This window comes from Panicum virgatum, chromosome 8K (assembly GCF_016808335.1).
Source record: "Panicum virgatum strain AP13 chromosome 8K, P.virgatum_v5, whole genome shotgun sequence".
In the NCBI taxonomy this organism is placed as follows: domain Eukaryota; kingdom Viridiplantae; phylum Streptophyta; class Magnoliopsida; order Poales; family Poaceae; genus Panicum; species Panicum virgatum.
Genome location: NC_053143.1, coordinates 20,841,483 through 20,863,989, shown reverse-complemented (window position 1 = coordinate 20,863,989; position 22,507 = coordinate 20,841,483). Strand labels below are relative to the sequence as shown.

Below are 22,507 nucleotides of genomic sequence, written 5' to 3'. Positions count from 1 at the left end.
TATATAGTTCCCCAATGTTCTTTAATTTTTAGTTCTCAGAGTGTGTCGAGTACTGTTTGCAGCACTGAGATCGACATCGTCGACCAATTATGGCTCATTTTCAGTAGCTAGGAAGCTACACTCATGTAACTTTGGGACATGCTCATAATTTGAAATCATAATTTAGAGTTCATGTTATTTAGAGTGAAATCATAATTTGTTGTTAAGAGTGAAATCATAATTTGTTGTGTAAATAAAGGTATATTTACAAATTTTTAAATGTATGAATGTATGTATGTATGTATGTATGTGTAAAGTGAGTTTAAATTTCTTTTAAATATTTCATGTATATTTCTTGAATTACTTAGTGAAATATTTCTCGACCTCATCCATCGATCGGTACTTAGTGAAATTATCGATAGAATATTTCAAGTTCATTTCTTGAATTACTTAGAGAATATTACTCGACCTCGTCCATCGATCGGTACTTAGTCAAATGCTCGCAAATATGTGGATTATTTAGATAATTTTTTAAGGGTTTTATTTGTATTCATATTTTAGTTACGATGGACCCGCGACACACAGATGCGGAAGACGAACAGTTCTTGTTGAATATGATTGGCGAAGGTCAAGGAGATGTCGCTGAACAAGCTGATGATGGCAGCAATACCGACATATATTTGAATATGTCCGGTGATGGAATTGAGGCACCATCTATTCAGGATGACGCTGCTGCTGAACAAACTGCTAATGTACATATCACAACTATAATTATTTGTAGTGACAATCATATTTTCATCTGAATCTATATGAATACTATGAATGTTTTTTTATAGCCGTCTGGATCATCGTCGCAGCAGAAAAAGACGAAGCGAGGCCCAACAAAAAAACTGGAAGGGCGGTTCATTATAACTGAAGTTGGTCCAGATGGCGAACCGATCGCTCCAGAAGCTGCCGCCAAAAAATTCATAAGACAATCTGGATGTATTGTCAGGGACCACATCCCGATCAGCTTCAAGCTCTGGAAAGCTTCCAATCCAAGCGAGGAACGGGATGCGGTACCCGAAAGAGAAAAAGAATGGTGCTGGCGGGAGCTTAAGAAAAACTTCACGGTTCCAGCTGAATCCGAAGAGATATGCAAGCATTGGACCCTGAGTAAGATGGCCGAACAGCTGCGATCATTCAAGAAAATTTTGACGAAGAAATATATCAAGACCGGGACCACACCCGTATTTACCGGCGAGCTCGAAAAGCTCAGGGGTCACTGGGATGCATTTGTAGAATACAAGTCTTCAGAGCTTGGGCTTCAGAAGGTGCAGAAGGCCAAAGACAACGCTTCGAAGAAAGTGTACCATCACACTCTAGGCCAAGGAGGCTACAAGCTTGCAGTACCCAAATGGGAGAAGATGGAGCAGGATCTGCTTGACAGAGGCATCCAACCTGCGACCATGAACTGGCCTGAAAGGTCAAGGACCTGGTTTTATGGTCACGGGGGAAGCTTGGACCCATTGACTGGTGACTGCGTCTATGGGCCAAACATCCAGCGAGCAGCCCAGAGACTACAGGAGGCCATACAAGCAGCGGCCGAGGGAACATTCAAGCCGGATAGAGAGAGGGACGAGCTGACTTACGCCCTTGGGAATCCAGAGCATCCGGGCCGCACAAGAGGCAAAGGCGTGGTTCCGTGGAAGTATGGGTTCAGGGATTACATTGAGTCATATAGAAGCCGGCAAAGAAGAAAGAATAATGAGCGGGAGCACTTGCGAAGGCTAGAGGAACGGCTCATGTCACACGATCAAAGACTGGAGGAAGAGGTTCAACGCCAAGTGGCCGTAGCAATGAGCCAGCAACAGCAAGCGCAAACGTTGCCTCCAGAGCCTAGTGTCGCAGCCGATCACCTGTCTCAGCGGAAAAGCAGCTGCGCTTCCACAGACGTCGCCGCCGCCGAGCCCACGGGGATCCAGGCCGCAGTTGAAGCGTCGGCCCCGCAGCGATTTCCAGTGGATGAGATCACCCACCGGACACCTTGTGACCTGCAGACTGCCGTTAAGAACTTAATGTTCACTGTTGCGTACGGTACCGCCATGCCAACCGAACCAGGCGACGTGTACCACGGGCAGCAAATTCCGCCTAGATACACAAGAGTTGGCGTGGAGCAGGTCTGCCAGGGTTGGGAGACGCTCGAGCTTGATATTCCTGGAGGCGATGGGGAGAGGACACTAGCAGAAGCCATTCATGGCTACATCCTATGGGATAAGCGCTACATTGTCCTAAAGTCGGATGATCAAACACCAAGACCGGCATCTCAGCATGCCTCTCCAAGACCGGCATCTCCGCAAAACTCCCCAAGGGCAGCACTGTCTCGGCAAGGTTCACCGGCACATTCTCCATCACCATTATCTCATGCGCCGATGAACACTCAAGCGTCACCGTCGCCTCCATGGTCACCCCCTCCGCCGCCGGCAAAGAAGTAGAAACGGCCGCCGGCAAAGAAGGTAGCTGCACCGGCTAAGGAGCCTCCAAAGAAGAAGGAAAAGAAGAAGAAAACCAAGGAGGCTCCTATTAAACCCTGGGACATGAGCCTTGAAGAATGCGATCGGATAACTCAAGAAAGAGTTAAAGAGCACTTCAAGCCGAAGCCGAAGCCGGAGCCCGAGAAAGTGATAAATCCGATAGATTTGAAATTTTTTAAGGGAATGTGCGAAGCAAATAAGAGAAAATTCATTCCGAGAGACCCCCCTTCAGACTACGAACGCACAATTATCAAAACTACTGAGAAAAAGAAGAGACAATCAAAGTCATCGTCGTCCGACGTTCCACAGCTCGGAGCCCAAAAGAAACAATCAATAGAGCCTCTCGTAGTGGGACAGACGACGCAAGAACAAGACTTTGTTACATTTTTGAAAGAATCAAACCTGACGGCCGCTCAGATTGCAGGGGGAGAAGATATTCCAAAGGCCGATGTGGTCGTCAAATGGACGTTTGAGATCGGCAAAACTCTTGTACCCCCCGAAGTAGTGTCTGTGCTTCCAACGCAAATGTATAAGCTGCACCAGCACTACATGCGTGCGATGGCCGATTGCATCTTCATGCAGGGCGCAAAGATTAAAGATGACGATTTCTTACGGGGGGAGGCCATTCTATGGATAAACTGGGAAGAAATTTACCAACTATTCCATCAGGAGGCCCTCGACATCTCTATGGTCGCCTTGTGGGTTCTGTAAGTATTTTACTCTCCTTACGTATTGTTTTGCATGATCTCAACATACTGATCTCTTGATTTATTCGGTATCATGTAGAATGGAGATACATACTTGCAGAAGAAAGGGATACTCTCACCTCGGCTTCATCGACCCAATTACTTGTAATTGGAGGCTTCTACGCGACAATACCGATGAGATATTCCAAATGTTGTTCAAGTACATAAGCGTTTATCACAACAAGCAAATGATATTGTTTCCTTACAACTTTGCGTGAGTGATTCCTTCCGTCTAACTCTTTCTATTCTGTAATCGAATTGTTTAAACCTTAACTACCAAGAACTGCCTCCGTATAATCTTGCAGTGAACACTGGGTCCTAATTGTCATAATTCCCGAGAAGAGCCTACTCATGGTTATGGACTCATTGAGGAGACCTCCAGAACAATACGAAAATCTTCTTAACATGATGAAAAAGTAAATCTACCACTACTCCGTCGGTGACCGATAATTTGAATCACTTTGTTACTTGACTATAATTGTTCTAATCATGCACAGGGTTTGGAAAGAATTCGCTAAAAATCATCCAGGCAAATTTGACAAGGAATTGAAGATCAAGACAGATTTTCCGGTACGCGCTTGGATGATTCGTTGCACGATTCATTAGTTTTATTATATATTCATGTAAATACCTGATAATTTCTTCTCTCTTAAAGTGTATGAGGCAAAAACCAGGCACTGTATTGTGCGCATACTATGTATGCGAGAACATCCATGGTCTGGTAGGTCCTCCAAAGGGCTCGACAGATTGGGAGGAGGAAGTAAGTAAAAAATTTGTTAATATTTGAACTCGTATTTTAATTAGTCGAAATTAATTATCCCCTTTTTCCATAGGTCGGGGAGATGCGCGATAAACTCATACCGGAGGAAAAGATTATGGCGATTCAAGAACAATTCTCCGGATTTATTGTTGAGCAAGTCCTCGATCCAAAAGGCGAATTCTACTATGATGGAATATCTAATATTGACAATCACAGCAAATATGACAATATACGCGTATATATGTAATTAAGAACGAATATAACTATGTAAATATATATGTGTGTCTATGTATTAAATTTCTATTTATGAGTATGTATGTATGTATTAAATTTCCAAAAGGCGAATTCTACTATGTAATTAAGAACGAATATACCTATGCAAATATGATGGAGTATGTATGTATTATATATATAAGCACTCCAATAATATATATGTGTATATATATTTATATAATATTGGTCCTAGACATTTTCATATGTAAAGGAATTCACATGTATAGATATGTGTATACATATATATATAAGTGAATTAATTTATATATGAAAACTATCTAGGACAAATATTATATAAGTAACTATATATATATGTATATATTAGTGGAGATCATACACACTGAATTCCAATACATAAGTTTAATTGAAATGCAAAAGTTTAATTGAAATAGAAAAAGAATTGAGAAAAGAAAAACATGAAAAAAAAGAGACCTTTTGTCCCGGTTGGTAACACCAACCGGGACAAAAGGGTGCGCCAGCCACGTGGGCGCTGGCTGCACCTTTTGTCCCGGTTGGTGTTACCAACCGGGACAAAAGGTCCTCTTTTGTCCCGGTTGCCACACCCGGGACAAAAGGGCACCCCCTTTTGTCCCGGACAGGCGTTCCCGGTTGGGAAACCGGGACAACAGCGGTTTCCCAACCGGGACAAATCATCGTTTTTGTAGTAGTGCTATCTTCTCTTTGTCTTTGTCATCACTTGAACCTAAAAGCCTGAGAATGGTCATCTTAACAATCATATTAGTCTCATTGATTGCGTTGTCATTCGATCACCAAAATCACTCGAAATGGCATAAATGGTGCCATGTTCGTTACACCTGCCTTTATACCTTGCATGCGCTCCATTCATTAAAACGGAATCATAACTAGGATACTAAATGAATTTTAGCCTTTAATACTACATTTTACTCCCATCTTGACAATGCACCGTAATTACCTCTCGCCAGAGGAGGAGCGGCGCTCCGCCGTGGGTGTTGAATATTATTCAACACCCGGGGTGCTAAATAGACCAGTCCTATATATATATAGTAAGTTCTTTAAATAGTTAAGAAACCATCACCCAGCAGGCGTATGATTAAAATAGTCAACTTTCTCGACTGATGAATTAACGGTTGATAACTAGTAAGACTGTATTAATTAGTTCCCGGTGCTTTGAGACAATGAACCTAAATATGCCAGGTGGCAATTAAGATTAGTTAAACTAGCTAGAGGATGGGAACCATAAAGGAATGGCGACCGAGCATGTTGTCCTTGTCCTGCATGCATGCATCATTGATGCTCACTGCAACTGGTTCAGGTGGCTAAAAACAGAATGGGGCGTCCTGAATGCGTGTCATGTTATGTCCTATGAGGACGCGTGAGTCATGATATAACCCGTCCTAAGCTAGGTCAACGGCGCGCCATTTTGTTTGTACAGTTTCATTTCCTCCGTTAATAAGTTGCTTCTACAAAAAAGCATTTTAAGGGTGGATAAAAATGTGTTTTTAGGAGCATGTGGGATACTGGCCCCTAATTCTCGCAGTTAAGGGTAGTCTCAATGGGAGTCTTATGGAGAGTTTCATAAGCATCAATGTCTATGCCACATCACCAATTTTTTTATTCTGTTTTTATTTACATGTCGTATTAGATTTGTCCTAAATCAAACTTGATAAATTTTGACCGAACTTATATAAAATGTAGTTACATTTTTAATATCAAATTTGTTTCATTGAATCCACCATGAAGTATGTGTTCATAGTGCATAGGTTGGATATAGTATAGTTGTTGCTATATTTTTCTATAGACTTGGTCAAAGTTAGTCAAGTTTGATTTAGACCAAACCTAATACGATATGTAAATAAAAATAGAGGGAGTATAAGGGATGGAGCGAGTGTGTACGTGAAACCGTATTGTTGGCCCAAATTTAATTGATCATTATCTATCTCTGTCGACTCTATATATTGTTCTGTTATTTCTAAACCATCTCAAATATATGCCTTATCTAACTCATATCCCAAACTATCCATGTCACACTTCTTGCATTGCAGTAGAGAATGATTTCGCTAAAACTATATGTTCTACACCTAAAACTTTAATCAAACATTTCTCTTACAATAATTGCTGTAACTAATTAATAAGAACAAATTTGGAGAGGGGGCGGGAGCCAAATAATGTGGAAACCTATATTATTGAAGCTGGAGTAGTGGATTTTGACAGGAACATAGTTTTATTAGTATTATTGCAACCAAACCAGGTGGATGTTTCCTAATTTATAAAGCATAGGCAAATAAAAATAATACCCAAGGGGGGCAAGGTTAGGAAATGGGAGGCAATTTGGTGAACAAATGCACAGTATATCATACTGGATGCGTATTATTTGAAACTTTTTACATGCGTAATAAACTGAAAGAAATTAAAATCATTCATGTATATTAGATTTATATTTAGGTATTTTTGAAATAGCCGCGCCCCTCCACTCCCATTTTACTTATCTGGCTCTAGGAATAATAATGAAATGACTGCACCATTATAAGAGAAGATATGTTTCTAATAGGAAAAAGTCTAAATTACTTCCCTGAAACTATACCATTTGGTTCAAATTACTCCCTAATACAATTTGTCTTTCAAATTTCTCCATATATAGATAGAGTTTTAATTTAAAATTTTACTAAATGGTAGTACACATCATAACACATATTAAAAAGTTACATTATCTTTTATATCATTATTTGGATAGGTTAGAATATTTAATAATAAATTAATCATCAGAGTTCAAAATTATATGTAAAATAATGATGAAAAAATAATAATTTTTAATATGCATTGTGATGTCCACTATTACCCTACAAGATTTGAAATTAGAATTGAACTTGTGTATGGAGAAATAAAGAAGATAAATTATATTATCGGATTAAATGAACTAAGTTATATATTTTAGGGGGTAAATTGAACCAAGTTATATTTTAAGGTTTTTTTTGAAACTTTGACTATATTTGAAAGGAGTAAATTGAACTTTTTCCTTTCAAACAATTAAGAATGAGTCTGAATTTCTAATTATAAATATTATTTTTCAGACGTATTCAAGAATTTCTCTATCTATTTTTTTTCATGTTTCAATTTTCTCATGTATATTATTTTTCGAGAAACTTGGAAACATCTGTTTATATTCTAAATTGCAAGTTCCTCTGTAGGTGCGCACAAGAACAGGATAATGCATGTAATACACACACTAGCTATAGATAATGCCTTTTGCGTTGGCTGGTGATGAGTGCCGGAGCAAAGAGAGTAGTTAACATAGAGTACGCACAATGCAAAACAAATACACACACAAGAAAGCTGATGATCATGTGGTAGTAGGCTACCGCTAGCTACTCCGTAGCTCTGGACTTCCTCTTCTGGCAATGTCAACGCCAAACAGCATGACGACAGGGGAATTGACGGCGGCGATGGCGTCGTCGGCGGTGACATCCTCCTTCTTCTTCTTCCAGTAGTCTATGTGCATCTGCTTGAACGGCCCGATCGCCGACCGGGAGAACGCCACCGTGTCCCCGGCGTGGAGGCCCTTCTCCCAGACGAAGCGCCTCCAGTAGATCCGGCTGATCCGGCAGTACGAGTATCGGAACCGCCACGTCCTCCCCTCGCCGTCCTTGACGTCGAGGAGCACGCCCATGCCGGCGGCCATCAACGGGCTGCGCTTGACGAACAAGTGCTTCTCGGCGTGCTGCTTCGGCACGACGAGGCGGTTGAGGTTGCCGACGTCGCTGGGCGTCAGGGCCTTCTGGAACAGATGTTCCCGGGCGCACGGCGGCGCTGCGCGCCCGCCCTGCCGCGGGCTCAGCCGCGCATCGTTGCCGGTGGACATGTGCAGCCGCAGCATGTCGGCGGTCTCGGACACGGTGGAGTGCGCCGCCGCCTGGAACACAAGCTCGACATTGGTCGCGCGCTCCGCTGTAAAGTTGGAGACGGCATGGCCGCCGCCGTGAGCATCCGGGGCATTGGGCAGCGCCGCCACGCCCCACAACCGCCAAGACGGAGCACTACTACAAAACAGGCCTTTGTTCCTGGCCATTTGTCCCGGCAGCCTTTGGGCCCGGGACAATAGGTGGCTTTTGTCCCGGGTCCAACGGCTAGCCGGGCCAGCGGGGGGGACGGGGGCCTTTTGTCCCGGTTGGAGACACCAACCGGAACAAAATGGGAGCCTTTTGTCCCGGTTGGTGGTTCCAACCGGGACAAAAGGCCCGCGTAGCCTTTTGTCCCGGTTGGAACCACCAACCGGGACAAAAGTCCCACCTTTTGTCCCGGTTGGTGCCTCCAACCGGGACAAAAGGCCTTGCGCCCCTTATCCCCTTCCCTCTCCCCCCGCCCGAGCCATTCAGCTCACTTGTTTTCTTGCTGTTCTTGGCTCGGGATAGAGGAGTTCTTGCTCATTTCTTCACCACATTTGTGAAGATCTTTGATTCCCCGTCCATCCATTTGCTCTAAAGGTTTAGGGCTTGTTTTTCTCTTCTTCCTTGGCTTGTATAGCTCATTTCATATTTTAGAAATAGAGAAAATGTGTAGCTAGCTCATTTCTTGGACATTTAGCTAGCTAGATTGCATATGTAGGTGTAATTTTCTTTTAGATTTAGATGAGTATATGGATAGTAGAAATTTTTAGAATGAGTGTAGATACTTCATGTGATGTACTTGTATATATGACCATATTGTGGATAGTTGATTTTTTTATTCGTGAATGAATTAATGAAATGAGTATATTATAGAATTTTTTGTATTATGAATGGATTATTTTGACACTCTAGTGATGTATTTAATCAGGCTCACATTGAAACCATCTAGAAGCTAAAAAAATCTTTATTTCGAAACAAGTATACGTCGTTAATCTCCATCCAACGGTGATGGCACTACCTTTCAGGGATACACGATGCGCTATAAGGAAGTCGCAAATCGGTTGGTCGCATCACCAGCACTTCCGATTGATAAGAAGACAGCATTTGACGCAGTCAGCATGCCGTTGTTGTACTGAGAGCATATGAACGAGCATGCTGCCTGTGCCAAGTGCTGTGCCTATTAATCGTAAATGTTGGTGCTGCGACTAGCCGATTGGTGACATCCTTGTACCGCACCGTGTCCCCCCGAAAGGCAGTGTCATCACCGCAGGGTTGAGGTTACTGACATATACATTTTTAGAAATAATGGTTTATTTTTCTTCTAGAGGGTTTCTGGATATTGAAAAGAGTGTACTCCTGGAACTGAAGGGTGTCAAAGTAATTAGAAGTTATAGAGATTTCTTTCAATTAATTAGAGATTTCTTGAGGATTAATGATACATTTCGTCTTTTTTATATAATTTCATTGTTATTTGCAAGAGTTATTAATCTGATCATTGTAATTGTAATAGTAAATAATTTTTGCTTTGTAATGGTAAGAATTTATAATTTTGTGGAAAATAAAGGTATTTTTCAGTAAAATATGGCTTCAGCAGCTGGAGGGAGTGGCGCCGGTGGGGGTGATCGTTGTCCTTCTGGAGAGAAGGGCACAATTCGAGTAGGTCGCCGGTCCAAAAAACCTAGTGCTTTTCATAGGGCAGCGCTCCGTTATTGCGGCGTTACGGTTCGTCACCACCAAACTCGGAGGTTTCAGCTCCGCCATCTTATTCTGCGCCAGCAAGAAATCCGTTAGAACATTCTGCGTTCCAACGCAAGGACGGTTGAAAATCTATGTGTTGTTGACCGAATTTTTAAATTTCATGTATAGTACTCCTTTGTTAAGTTCTGTAATGGATTAAGTACCCCTTTTAATTAATCAAGATGTATGATGGATATTGCATATCTTTTAATTATTCATGTTATGTTACATTTAGTTTAATTTAGGTTTGATATATTTTATTTATTCGATACGTGTAAAGAATTCAAATCGATTTATTTAAAATGCAGATGGACCGGCAATGGATGTACAATGCTGACCGACGTTCGAAAGAATTCATTGATGGCCTGCATTATTTTTTGTCTGTGGCTGAGGCAAACAAGCAGAATGGTTTTATGTGCTGCCCGTGTGTTCATTGCAACAATAACAAGGATTACTCATCTTCAAGAATCCTACACAGCCACATTTTCGCAAATGGTTTCATGAAAAAGTATGTTTGTTGGACGAAGCACGGAGAACAGGGGGTTACCATGGAAGACAATGAAGAAGAAGATTTTGACGACCACTTTCCCGGGAATGCTGGAATCGGTGCATTCGATGACGATATTCCCATGGAAGAGCCCGAAGTAGATGTAACAGAAAATGATCCCAGCGACGATCTGGGGCAAGCATTGCACAATGTGCAGGCAGACTGTGAGAGTGAAACGGAGAGGTTGAAGTTCCAGAAGTTGTTAGAGGACCACCATAAGTTGTTGTACCCAGATTGTCAAAATGGATTTAAGAAACTTGGCACCACCTTGGAGTTGCTGCAATGGAAGGCGACAAATGGTGTATCCGACAAGGGATTTGGTGAATTACTCAAACTTGTTAAAAAAATGCTTCCTAAGGACAATGAATTGCCTGCCACAACGTATGAAGCCAAACAACTTGTTTGCCCTTTGGGACTGGAAGTGCAAAAGATACATGCATGCCCCAACGACTGCATCCTCTACCGAGGCGAGTACGAGAATTTGGATGCATGTCCCGTATGCAGTGCATTGCGTTACAAGATTAGAAAAGATGATCCTGGAGATGTCGAGGGGGAGCCTCCCCGGAAGAGAGTTCCTGCGAAGGTCATGTGGTATTTGCCTATAATACCACGTTTGAAGCGTCTGTTTAGAAATAAAGATAATGCTAAGTTGATGCGATGGCACAAAGAGGAACGCAAGAAAGACTCGATGCTGAGACACCCCGCTGATGGGTCGCAGTGGAGAAAAATAGATAGAACGTACCCTAAATTTGATTTGGATGCGAGAAACATAAGGTTCGGTTTGAGTACGGATGGCATGAATCCTTTTGGTGAGATGAGCAGTGGTCATAGCACTTGGCCTGTGACTCTTTGTCTGTACAATCTTCCACCATGGCTCTGCATGAAACGAAAGTTCATCATGATGCCATTGCTTATCCCGGGTCCAAAGCAGCCCGGAAATGACATTAATGTGTACCTAAGACCATTGGTCGAAGAACTCTTATTGCTCTGGGGCGATGAAGGTGTACGGATGTGGGATGAATACAAACAGGAAAACTTCAACCTACGAGCATTGCTGTTCGTAACAATCAATGACTGGCCTGCTCTTAGTAACTTGTCAGGACATTCGAACAAGGGATACAAAGCATGCACACACTGTTTAGATGATACCGATAATATATAGTTGACTCACTGTAAGAAGGTTGTATACATGGGTCATCGTCGGTTTCTTCCCATCAGGCATGCGGTACGAAACAAGGGCAAGCATTTCAAAGGCCAAGCGGACCACCGAACAAAACCGATGCACCGTAGTGGTAAAGACATCTTCAACATGGTAAAAGATCTAGAAGTTGTTTTTGGAAAGGGATCTGGTAGCCAACCTGTTCCGAACGAAAACGGAATGGCGCCCATGTGGAAGAAGAAATCTATATTTTGGGAGCTACCATATTGGGAAGTCTTAGATGTTCGTCATGCAATTGATGTGATGCACCTCACGAAGAATTTTTGCGTCAACCTGATAGCATTCTTGGGAGTGTACGGAAAGACAAAAGATACAGTAGAAGCACGTCAAGAATTGCAACGTATGGAAGAACGAGATGCCTTACATCCACAACAGCGAGATAATGGACGACAATACTTAAGTCCTGCCAGCTATACTCTTAGCAAGGAAGAGAAAGAAACCATGTTTGACTGCTTGAGCAGTATAAAGGTTCCATCTGGATACTCATCCAATATAAAAGGAATCTTAAATTTGGCAGAGAAGAAATTTACAAATCTCAAGTCACATGACTGCCATGTGCTTATGACCGAACCTCTTCCGGTTGTGCTGCGGGGGATTCTGCCTGATAATGTCCGGTTAACCATCGTGAAGATATGTGCCTTCCTCAACGCAGTTTCTCAGAAGATAATTGACCCGGAGAATTTGATAAAGCTGCAAAACGATGTGGTGCAATGTCTTGTTGGCTTTGAGCTGATATTTCCACCATCTTTCTTCAACATCATGACACATCTTCTAGTGCACCTTGTCAAAGAGATTGATATTCTCGGACCAGTATTTCTACACAACATGTTCCCATTCGAAAGGTTCATGGGGGTACTCAAGAAATGTGTTCGTAATATAGCTCGTCCAGAAGGAAGCATCGCCAGTGCCTACGGAACTGAGGAGGTCATTGACTTTTGTGTTGACTTTATTGATGACCTTAAACCGATTGGAGACCCTGAATCGCGATATGAGGGGAGACTAACTGGAAAGGGTACATTAGGAAAGAAATCTTATGTCTGCATAGATGATTTCTCATTCAAGAAAGCGCATTATACGGTTCTTCAACAATCATCCTTGGTTGACCCATATATCGAGGAACACAAGAAAATTCTGCTCTCCAATTTCCCGGAAAAGTCTGAGGCATGGATTACACGTGAGCACATGAACACTTTCTGCAGCTGGTTGCGGAAGCATCTAATGCATAACATGGATATAAGTGAACAACTGTTCTTATTGGCTAGGGGACCATCTTGGAATATCTTAACATACCAAGGGTACGAGATAAATGGAAACACATTTTATACGATAGCCCAAGATAAAAAGAGTACCAACCAAAACAGTGGTGTTCGTATGGATGCCACGGACAATAATGGAAAAAAAGACACATATTACGGCTACATTGAAGAGATATGGGAGCTGGATTACGGTCCCAATTTCAAGGTGCCTCTATTTCGTTGCCAATGGGTTAAGCTATCTGGAGGAGGGGTAACAAAAGATGAGTATGGGATGACAATAGTTGATCTCAACAATCTTGGGTATAGAGACGAGCCATTTGTCCTAGCCCAGGATGTCGCTCAGGTTTTCTACATTAAGGACATGTCCAGCAAGCCAAAGAAGGGGATCAACAAGCAAAAGGATGAGCCTAAGCGACACATAGTTCTATCAGGAAAGAGAAACATCGTTGGAGTGGAGGACAAGACAGACTTTTCAGAAGAATATAATAATTTTGTTGCCATTCCACCTTTCGAAGTAAATGCTGATCCATGCATCCTGCTAGCCAATGATGATGCTCCATACTTGCGCCGTGATCATAATCAAGGGACATTTGTGAAGAGAAAGTCTGTTACCGCTAATCCTTCATGTACTTGAATCATTTTATATTATTGTATAAAAACATAATCGTAATTCGAATACTTTTATTATATATGTACTGTACAATTATACTTTATGTGTTATTTATATTATTTTATATATTTTTCACTTAATTACTAGACTCAATTATAATTTTCATTCAATAATGTATTACTCAACTAATTTTATTTATTTCATGAAATTACATTCACATTAACACACTATACTCTCTCACTAACACACACAATCTCACTAACACACACTATCTCTCAAACTCACACACTACTCATTAATATCATGAAATTGCTTAATTTTATCTAAAATTCACTTTTTAAACGTTAATATCGTGATAGAATCCACTTTCTATCGAAAAGCAACAGTTTGAAAAAAAAATTCACCTAATATATTTTTGCATGGTCAAAATAACAAATATGATTTCAAAAAAGTTAGATATTTCATTGACCCAATCACTTGAATGAAAATTAATTATTTTTGTTGCGTGTATCAAGTTTATATAGAGATAAGAAATTTTGTTCCATAATTTTTGGAATCATAATTTTATTAACTGAATTAACAAATGAAAGCCAATTTTAAAAGAGAAGTAAAAAGAAACAAAAACAAACATAACATTAGGCGGGAACGAGGGAAAACGGGCCCCTTTTGTCCCGGGTGGTAGATCCACCCGGGACTAAAGGTGGGCCGCGGGCTGGGAATTTTCCCAGCCCGCCCAAAAACCCCTTTTGTCCCGGGTGAAGCCACGACCCGGGACAAAAGGTCCTTTTGTCCCGGGTGGTGGTTTCACCCGGGACAAAAGGGGGGGCCTTTTGTCCCGGGTGAAGCCACCACCCGGGACAAAATGACCTTTTGTCCCGGGTCGTGGCTTCACCCGGGACAAAAGGCCCCCCCCCCTATATTTCCTTCCTCCTTCGCCCTTCTCCTAACACTTGGTTTCTCATCTACTGCGCCCGTCCTGCTCCCCCCACCGCGCGAGCCGAGCACCGCCGCCATCGACGTTGCCGCCGCCCAGAGCCCCGACCTCACGCCGCCGCCCAGAGCCACCGCCGCCACCGTCCTGCTCCCCCCACCGCGCGAGCCGAGCACCGCCGCCATCGACGTCGCCGCCGCCCAGAGCCCCGACCTCACGCGTGCCGCCGCCCAGAGCCACCGCCGCCGCCGTAACGCCCTCGCCACCATCCCCTGCTCGCCGTCGACAGTATTTAAGCTTCAACAGTATTTCAGTTGTCTTAGGCTAATTCTTTTTTGTTAGCAAAAGCATGACACATGGGACACATTGTAAAGATTAGCCGAGTGTGTCCATCAGTTCTTATTTCTCTTATGTTAGATTGGTCTCCCAGCATCCTCTACTGCTACTGAGGCTACCTTTGGGAAAGTGATCTAGAGCAAACTTTCTGAACACATAGTAGAGGATCTTGCTGCAACTCTAATGAATTCTAGGTTGATTAATAAAATTTAGGTTAGTTTTCTTTGCTTGTTGGCAATAGATCTTGCTATTAATTCTGAGTTTGTCTCTGTTAGAAATGCGATAGAAGTGTGTTCAATCAGGGCACATTAAATTTCAGAGGCTTTCAGTTTGGATTTATATGCATATATCACTGTCATTATTTAGAAACGGATGTTCAATCAATGCCTTCTGATACAAAATTTGCCAGTGAATAGTAGATGCACATGTTTTGTCACAGTGATAAGTGAGAAACAACCTCTTCTTTGTAGCTAATCGTTAGATCATAAAGCCCACGCCGCGTACCCAAAGGTAGAGCTCGATCTCGTCCCCTCCAACACAGAAAAATTATGATCTGCATGAGAGAAAAATTATTGATAAGTAATTGACATGAATCTATGAATTTACTATAATAACAATATTCAGGGTCCAACTTAATTGACGTAAATTGCTGACTTCGATTTACTAGAAAGAAAACTCTTGGCAAGTAAGTAACATGGATCCATAAATTTTCTATAACATTTACTAATAAAAAAACTTTTAGTTTCGTGCTACTTAGACCTAAGTCCATAAAATCAACCACAACAAAAGAACCTGATGAAATCGGCACAATTCAAAGAAAGTAGCAAATTATATGGTTAATTTAGCATTGTACACAATCAATGAAGGATCAATGAAGGTCTAGAAAATAGATGGAATCATACTGGAGAAAGGCCGAATCCCACTGCATTTGACACCGAGGTTTCATCTCCTAAAAGATCGTCCTACTACGAGAGTCCCCTCAACACCTTCTCCATTCCATTGAACCCCAGAACCTCTCGCTACGTTGGGAAGCTCCTGCCTCTGTATATATAGTTCCCCAATGTTCTTTAATTTTTAGTTCTCAGAGTGTGTCGAGTACTGTTTGCAGCACTGAGATCGACATCGTCGACCAATTATGGCTCATTTTCAGTAGCTAGGAAGCTACACTCATGTAACTTTGGGACATGCTCATAATTTGAAATCATAATTTAGAGTTCATGTTATTTAGAGTGAAATCATAATTTGTTGTTAAGAGTGAAATCATAATTTGTTGTGTAAATAAAGGTATATTTACAAATTTTTAAATGTATGAATGTATGTATGTATGTATGTATGTGTAAAGTGAGTTTAAATTTCTTTTAAATATTTCATGTATATTTCTTGAATTACTTAGTGAAATATTTCTCGACCTCATCCATCGATCGGTACTTAGTGAAATTATCGATAGAATATTTCAAGTTCATTTCTTGAATTACTTAGAGAATATTACTCGACCTCGTCCATCGATCGGTACTTAGTCAAATGCTCGCAAATATGTGGATTATTTAGATAATTTTTTAAGGGTTTTATTTGTATTCATATTTTAGTTACGATGGACCCGCGACACACAGACGCGGAAGACGAACAGTTCTTGTTGAATATGATTGGCGAAGGTCAAGGAGATGTCGCTGAACAAGCTGATGATGGCAGCAATACCGACATATATTTGAATATGTCCGGTGATGGAATTGAGGCACCATCTATTCAGGATGACGCTGCTGCTGAACAAAGTGCTAATGTACATATCACAAATATAATTATTTGTAGTGACAATCATATTTTCATCTGAATCTATATGAATACTATGAATGTTTTTTTATAGCCGTCTGGATCATCGTCGCAGCAGAAAAAGACGAAGCGAGGCCCAACAAAAAAACTGGAAGGGCGGTTCATTATAACTGAAGTTGGTCCAGATGGCGAACCGGTCGCTCCAGAAGCTGCCGCCAAAAAATTCATAAGACAATCCGGATGTATTGTCAGGGACCACATCCCGATCAGCTTCAAGCTCTGGAAAGCTTCCAATCCAAGCGAGGAACGGGATGCGGTACCCGAAAGAGAAAAAGAATGGTGCTGGCGGGAGCTTAAGAAAAACTTCACGGTTCCAGCTGAATCCGAAGAGATATGCAAGCACTGGACCCTGAGTAAGATGGCCGAACAGCTGCGATCATTCAAGAAAATTTTGACGAGGAAATATATCAAGACCGGGACCACACCCGTATTTACCGGCGAGCTCGAAAAGCTCAGGGGTCACTGGGATGCATTTGTAGAATACAAGTCTTCAGAGCTTGGGCTTCAGAAGGTGCAGAAGGCCAAAGACAACGCCTCGAAGAAAGTGTACCATCACACTCTAGGCCAAGGAGGCTACAAGCTTGCAGTACCCAAATGGGAGAAGATGGAGCAGGATCTGCTTGACAGAGGCATCCAACCTGCGACCATGAACTGGCCTGAAAGGTCAAGGACCTGGTTTTATGGTCACGGGGGAAGCTTGGACCCATTGACTGGTGACTGCGTCTATGGGCCAAACATCCAGCGAGCAGCCCAGAGACTACAGGAGGCCATACAAGCAGCGGCCGAGGGAACATTCAAGCCGGATAGAGAGAGGGACGAGCTGACTTACGCCCTTGGGAATCCAGAGCATCCGGGCCGCACAAGAGGCAAAGGCGTGGTTCCGTGGAAGTATGGGTTCAGGGATTACATTGAGTCATATAGAAGCCGGCAAAGAAGAAAGAATGATGAGCGGGAGCACTTGCGAAGGCTAGAGGAACGGCTCATGTCACACGATCAAAGACTGGAGGAAGAGGTTCAACGCCAAGTGGCCGTAGCAATGAGCCAGCAACAGCAAGCGCAAACGTTGCCTCCAGAGCCTAGTGTCGCAGCCGATCACCTGTCTCAGCGAAAAAGCAGCTGCGCTTCCACAGACGTCGCCGCCGCCGAGCCCACGGGGATCCAGGCCGCAGTTGAAGCGTCGGCCCCGCAGCGATTTCCAGTGGATGAGATCACCCACCGGACACCTTGTGACCTGCAGACTGCCGTTAAGAACTTAATGTTCACTGTTGCGTACGGTACCGCCATGCCAACCGAACCAAGCGACGTGTACCACGGGCAGCAAATTCCGCCTAGATACACAAGAGTTGGCGTGGAGCAGGTGTGCCAGGGTTGGGAGACGCTCGAGCTTGATATTCCTGGAGGCGATGGGGAGAGGACACTAGCAGAAGCCATTCATGGCTACATCCTATGGGATAAGCGCTACATTGTCCTAAAGTCGGATGATCAAACACCAAGACCGGCATCTCAGCATGCCTCTCCAAGACCGGCATCTCCGCAAAACTCCCCAAGGGCAGCACTGTCTCGGCAAGGTTCACCGGCACATTCTCCATCACCATCATCTCATGCGCCGATGAACACTCAAGCGTCACCGTCGCCTCCATGGTCACCCCCTCCGCCGCCGGCAAAGAAGTAGAAACGGCCGCCGGCAAAGAAGGTAGCTGCACCGGCTAAGGAGCCTCCAAAGAAGAAGGAAAAGAAGAAGAAAACCAAGGAGGCTCCTATTAAACCCTGGGACATGAGCCTTGAAGAATGCGATCGGATAACTCAAGAAAGAGTTAAAGAGCACTTCAAGCCGAAGCCGAAGCCGGAGCCCGAGAAAGTGATAAATCCGATAGATTTGAAATTTTTTAAGGGAATGTGCGAAGCAAATAAGAGAAAATTCATTCCGAGAGACCCCCCTTCAGACTACGAACGCACAATTATCAAAACTACTGAGAAAAAGAAGAGACAATCAAAGTCGTCGTCGTCCGACGTTCCACAGCTCGGAGCCCAAAAGAAACAATCAATAGAGCCTCTCGTAGTGGGACAGACGACGCAAGAACAAGACTTTGTTACATTTTTGAAAGAATCAAACCTGACGGCCGCTCAGATTGCAGGGGGAGAAGATATTCCAAAGGCCGATGTGGTCGTCAAATGGACGTTTGAGATCGGCAAAACTCTTGTACCCCCCGAAGTAGTGTCTGTGCTTCCAACGCAAATGTATAAGCTGCACCAGCACTACATGCGTGCGATGGCCGATTGCATCTTCATGCAGGGCGCAAAGATTAAAGATGACGATTTCTTACGGGGGGAGGCCATTCTATGGATAAACTGGGAAGAAATTTACCAACTATTCCATCAGGAGGCCCTCGACATCTCTATGGTCGCCTTGTGGGTTCTGTAAGTATTTTACTCTCCTTACGTATTGTTTTGCATGATCTCAACATACTGATCTCTTGATTTATTCGGTATCATGTAGAATGGAGATACATACTTGCAGAAGAAAGGGATACTCTCACCTCGGCTTCATCGACCCAATTACTTGTAATTGGAGGCTTCTACGCGACAATACCGATGAGATATTCCAAATGTTGTTCAAGTACATAAGCGTTTATCACAACAAGCAAATGATATTGTTTCCTTACAACTTTGCGTGAGTGATTCCTTTCGTCTAACTCTTTCTATTCTGTAATCGAATTGTTTAAACCTTAACTACCAAGAACTGCCTCCGTATAATCTTGCAGTGAACACTGGGTCCTAATTGTCATAATTCCCGAGAAGAGCCTACTCATGGTTATGGACTCATTGAGGAGACCTCCAGAACAATACGAAAATCTTCTTAACATGATGAAAAAGTAAATCTACCACTACTCCGTCGGTGACCGATAATTTGAATCACTTTGTTACTTGACTATAATTGTTCTAATCATGCACAGGGTTTGGAAAGAATTCGCTAAAAATCATCCAGGCAAATTTGACAAGGAATTGAAGATCAAGACAGATTTTCCGGTACGCGCTTGGATGATTCGTTGCACGATTCATTAGTTTTATTATATATTCATGTAAATACCTGATAATTTCTTCTCTCTTAAAGTGTATGAGGCAGAAACCAGGCACTGTATTGTGCGCATACTATGTATGCGAGAACATCCATGGTCTGGTAGGTCCTCCAAAGGGCTGGACAGATTGGGAGGAGGAAGTAAGTAAAAAATTTGTTAATATTTGAACTCGTATTTTAATTAGTCGAAATTAATTATCCCCTTTTTCCATAGGTCGGGGAGATGCGCGATAAACTCATACCGGAGGAAAAGATTATGGCGATTCAAGAACAATTCTCCGGATTTATTGTTGAGCAAGTCCTCGATCCAAAAGGCGAATTCTACTACGATGGAATATCTAATATTGACAATCACACCAAATATGACAATATACGCGTATATATGTAATTAAGAACGAATATAACTATGTAAATATATATGTGTGTCTATGTATTAAATTTCTATTTATGAGTATGTATGTATGTATTAAATTTCCAAAAGGCGAATTCTACTATGTAATTAAGAACGAATATACCTATGCAAATATGATGGAGTATGTATGTATTATATATATAAGCACTCCAATAATATATATGTGTATATATATATTTATATAATATTGGTCCTAGACATTTTCATATGTAAAGGAATTCACATGTATAGATATGTGTATACATATATATATATAAGTGAATTAATTTATATATGAAAACTATCTAGGACAAATATTATATAAGTAACTATATATATATGTATATATTAATGGAGATCATACACACTGAATTCCAATATATAAGTTTAATTGAAATGCAAAAGTATAATTGAAATAGAAAAAGAATTGAGAAAAGAAAAACATGAAAAAAAAGAGACCTTTTGTCCCGGTTGGTAACACCAACCGGGACAAAAGGGTGCGCCAGCCACGTGGGCGCTGGCTGCACCTTTTGTCCCGGTTGGTGTTACCAACCGGGACAAAAGGTCCTCTTTTGTCCCGGTTGCCACACCCGGGACAAAAAGGCACCCCCTTTTGTCCCGGACAGACGTTCCCGGTTGGGAAACCGGGACAACAACGGTTTCCCAACCGGGACAAATCAACATTTTTGTAGTAGTGGTGGGGCGTGGCGGCACTGCCCAATGCCCCGCATGCCCACGGCGGCGGCCAAGCCGTCGCCAACTTTACAGCGGAGCACGCGACCAGTGGCGAGCTTGCGTTCCAGGCGACTGCGCACTCCACCGTGTCCGAGACCGCCGACATGCTGCGGCTGCACATGTCCACTACTGGCGACGATGCGCGGCAGGGCGGGCGTGTGCGGCAGCCGTCGTCGCCGCCGTGCGCCCGGGAACATCTGTTCCAGAAGGCCCTGACGCCCAGCGACGTCGGCAACCTCAATCGCCTCATCGTGCCGAAGCAGCACGCCGGGAAGCACTTGTTCGTCAAGCGCAGCCCGTTGATGGCCGCCGGCATGGGCGTGCTCCTCGACGTCCAGGACGGCGAGGGGAAGACGTGGCGGTTCCGGTACTTGTACTGCCGGAGCAGCCGGATCTACATCCTCACCAAGGGCTGGAGGCGCTTCGTCCGGGAGAAGGGCCTCCAGGCCGGGGACACGGTGGCGTTCTCCCGGTCGGCGATCGGGCCGTTCAAGCAGATGCACATAGACTACTGGAAGAAGAAGCAGGAGGATGTCACGGCCGACGGCGCCATCGCCGCCGTCGATTCCCCTGTCGTCATGCTGTTTGGCGTTGACATTGCTGCCAGAAGAGGAAGTCCATAGCTACGTAGTAGCTAGCGGTAGCCTACTAGCATATGATCATCACGTTTCTTGGGTGTGTATTTTTTTTTTGCGTTGTGCGTACTCTATGTTAACTACTCTTTGTTCTCGCACTCATCACCAGCCAACGCAAAAGGCAGCATCTAGCTAGTCTGCGTATTACTTGCATTATCATGTTCTTGTGCACCTACAGACGAAGCTTGCAATTTAGAACATAAACAGATGTTCCAATTTTCTCGAAAAATAATATACATGAGAAAAATTGAAACATGAAAAAATAGATAGAAATTCAGGAATAAGTCTGAAAAATAAGATTTATAATTAGCAATTCAAACTCATTCTTAATTGTTAAAAAGGAAAAAGTTCAATTAACTCCTTTCAAATATAGTCAAAGTTTGAAAATAGAGAAAATTCGATTCATGCCACCACAACTCCGTGAAATTGGGTTTCATGTTCAAAATCATGCCACTCAATGGCATGGATTTCAACATGAAATCCAATTTACCCCCTAAAATATAACTAGGTTCAATTTACCCCCTAAATTATGCAATTTAGTTTATTTAATCCCGTAATATAATTTATCTTCTTTATTTCTCTATACACAAGTTGAATTTTAATTTCAAATCTTGCAGGATAAAAGTGGGCATCACAATGCATATTAAAAATTATTATTTTTTATCATTATTTTTCATATAATTTTGAACTCCAATGATTAATTTATTATTAAATATTCTAACCTATCCAAATAATGATAAAAAATATAATGTAATTTTTTAATATGTGTTATGATGTGTACCTACTACCATTTAGTAAAATTTTAACTTAAAACTCTATCTATATATGGATAAATGTGAAAAACAAATTGTATTAGGGAGTAATTTGAACCAAAGGGTATAGTTTGGGAGTAAAATTAACCAAACGATAGTTGAGAGGGTTACTCGGACTTTGGCTATAATTCAAGGGAAGTAATTTAAACTTTTATCTATCATAAACATATCTTCTCTTATAATGGTGCAGTCATTTCATTATTATTTCTAGAGCCAAATAAGTAATAAAATGGGACTGGAGGGGCGCGGCTATTTCAAAAA

The 22,507-nt window shown here is 42.4% G+C and overlaps 2 protein-coding genes across 2 annotated transcripts; one reads left to right on the top strand and one right to left on the bottom strand.

Moving 5' to 3' along the window:
* Nucleotides 1–7,611: 7,611 nt before the first annotated feature.
* On the bottom strand, nucleotides 7,612–8,124 carry LOC120645547 (AP2/ERF and B3 domain-containing protein Os01g0141000-like). The gene has a single exon (XM_039922329.1). It carries the CDS (start codon nucleotides 8,122–8,124, stop codon nucleotides 7,612–7,614), a length of 513 nt encoding a protein of 170 aa, XP_039778263.1.
* A 12,779-nt stretch (nucleotides 8,125–20,903) lies between these two features.
* On the top strand, nucleotides 20,904–21,422 carry LOC120645546 (AP2/ERF and B3 domain-containing protein Os01g0141000-like). The gene has a single exon (XM_039922328.1). It carries the CDS (start codon nucleotides 20,904–20,906, stop codon nucleotides 21,420–21,422), a length of 519 nt encoding a protein of 172 aa, XP_039778262.1.
* Nucleotides 21,423–22,507: the final 1,085 nt, after the last annotated feature.

Excerpts from the sequence above, each read along its gene's own strand:
- LOC120645546 (XM_039922328.1), top strand. The coding sequence starts at position 20,904 with ATGCTGCGGCTGCACATGTCCACTACTGGCGACGATGCGCGGCAGGGC.
- LOC120645547 (XM_039922329.1), bottom strand. The coding sequence starts at position 8,124 with ATGCTGCGGCTGCACATGTCCACCGGCAACGATGCGCGGCTGAGCCCG.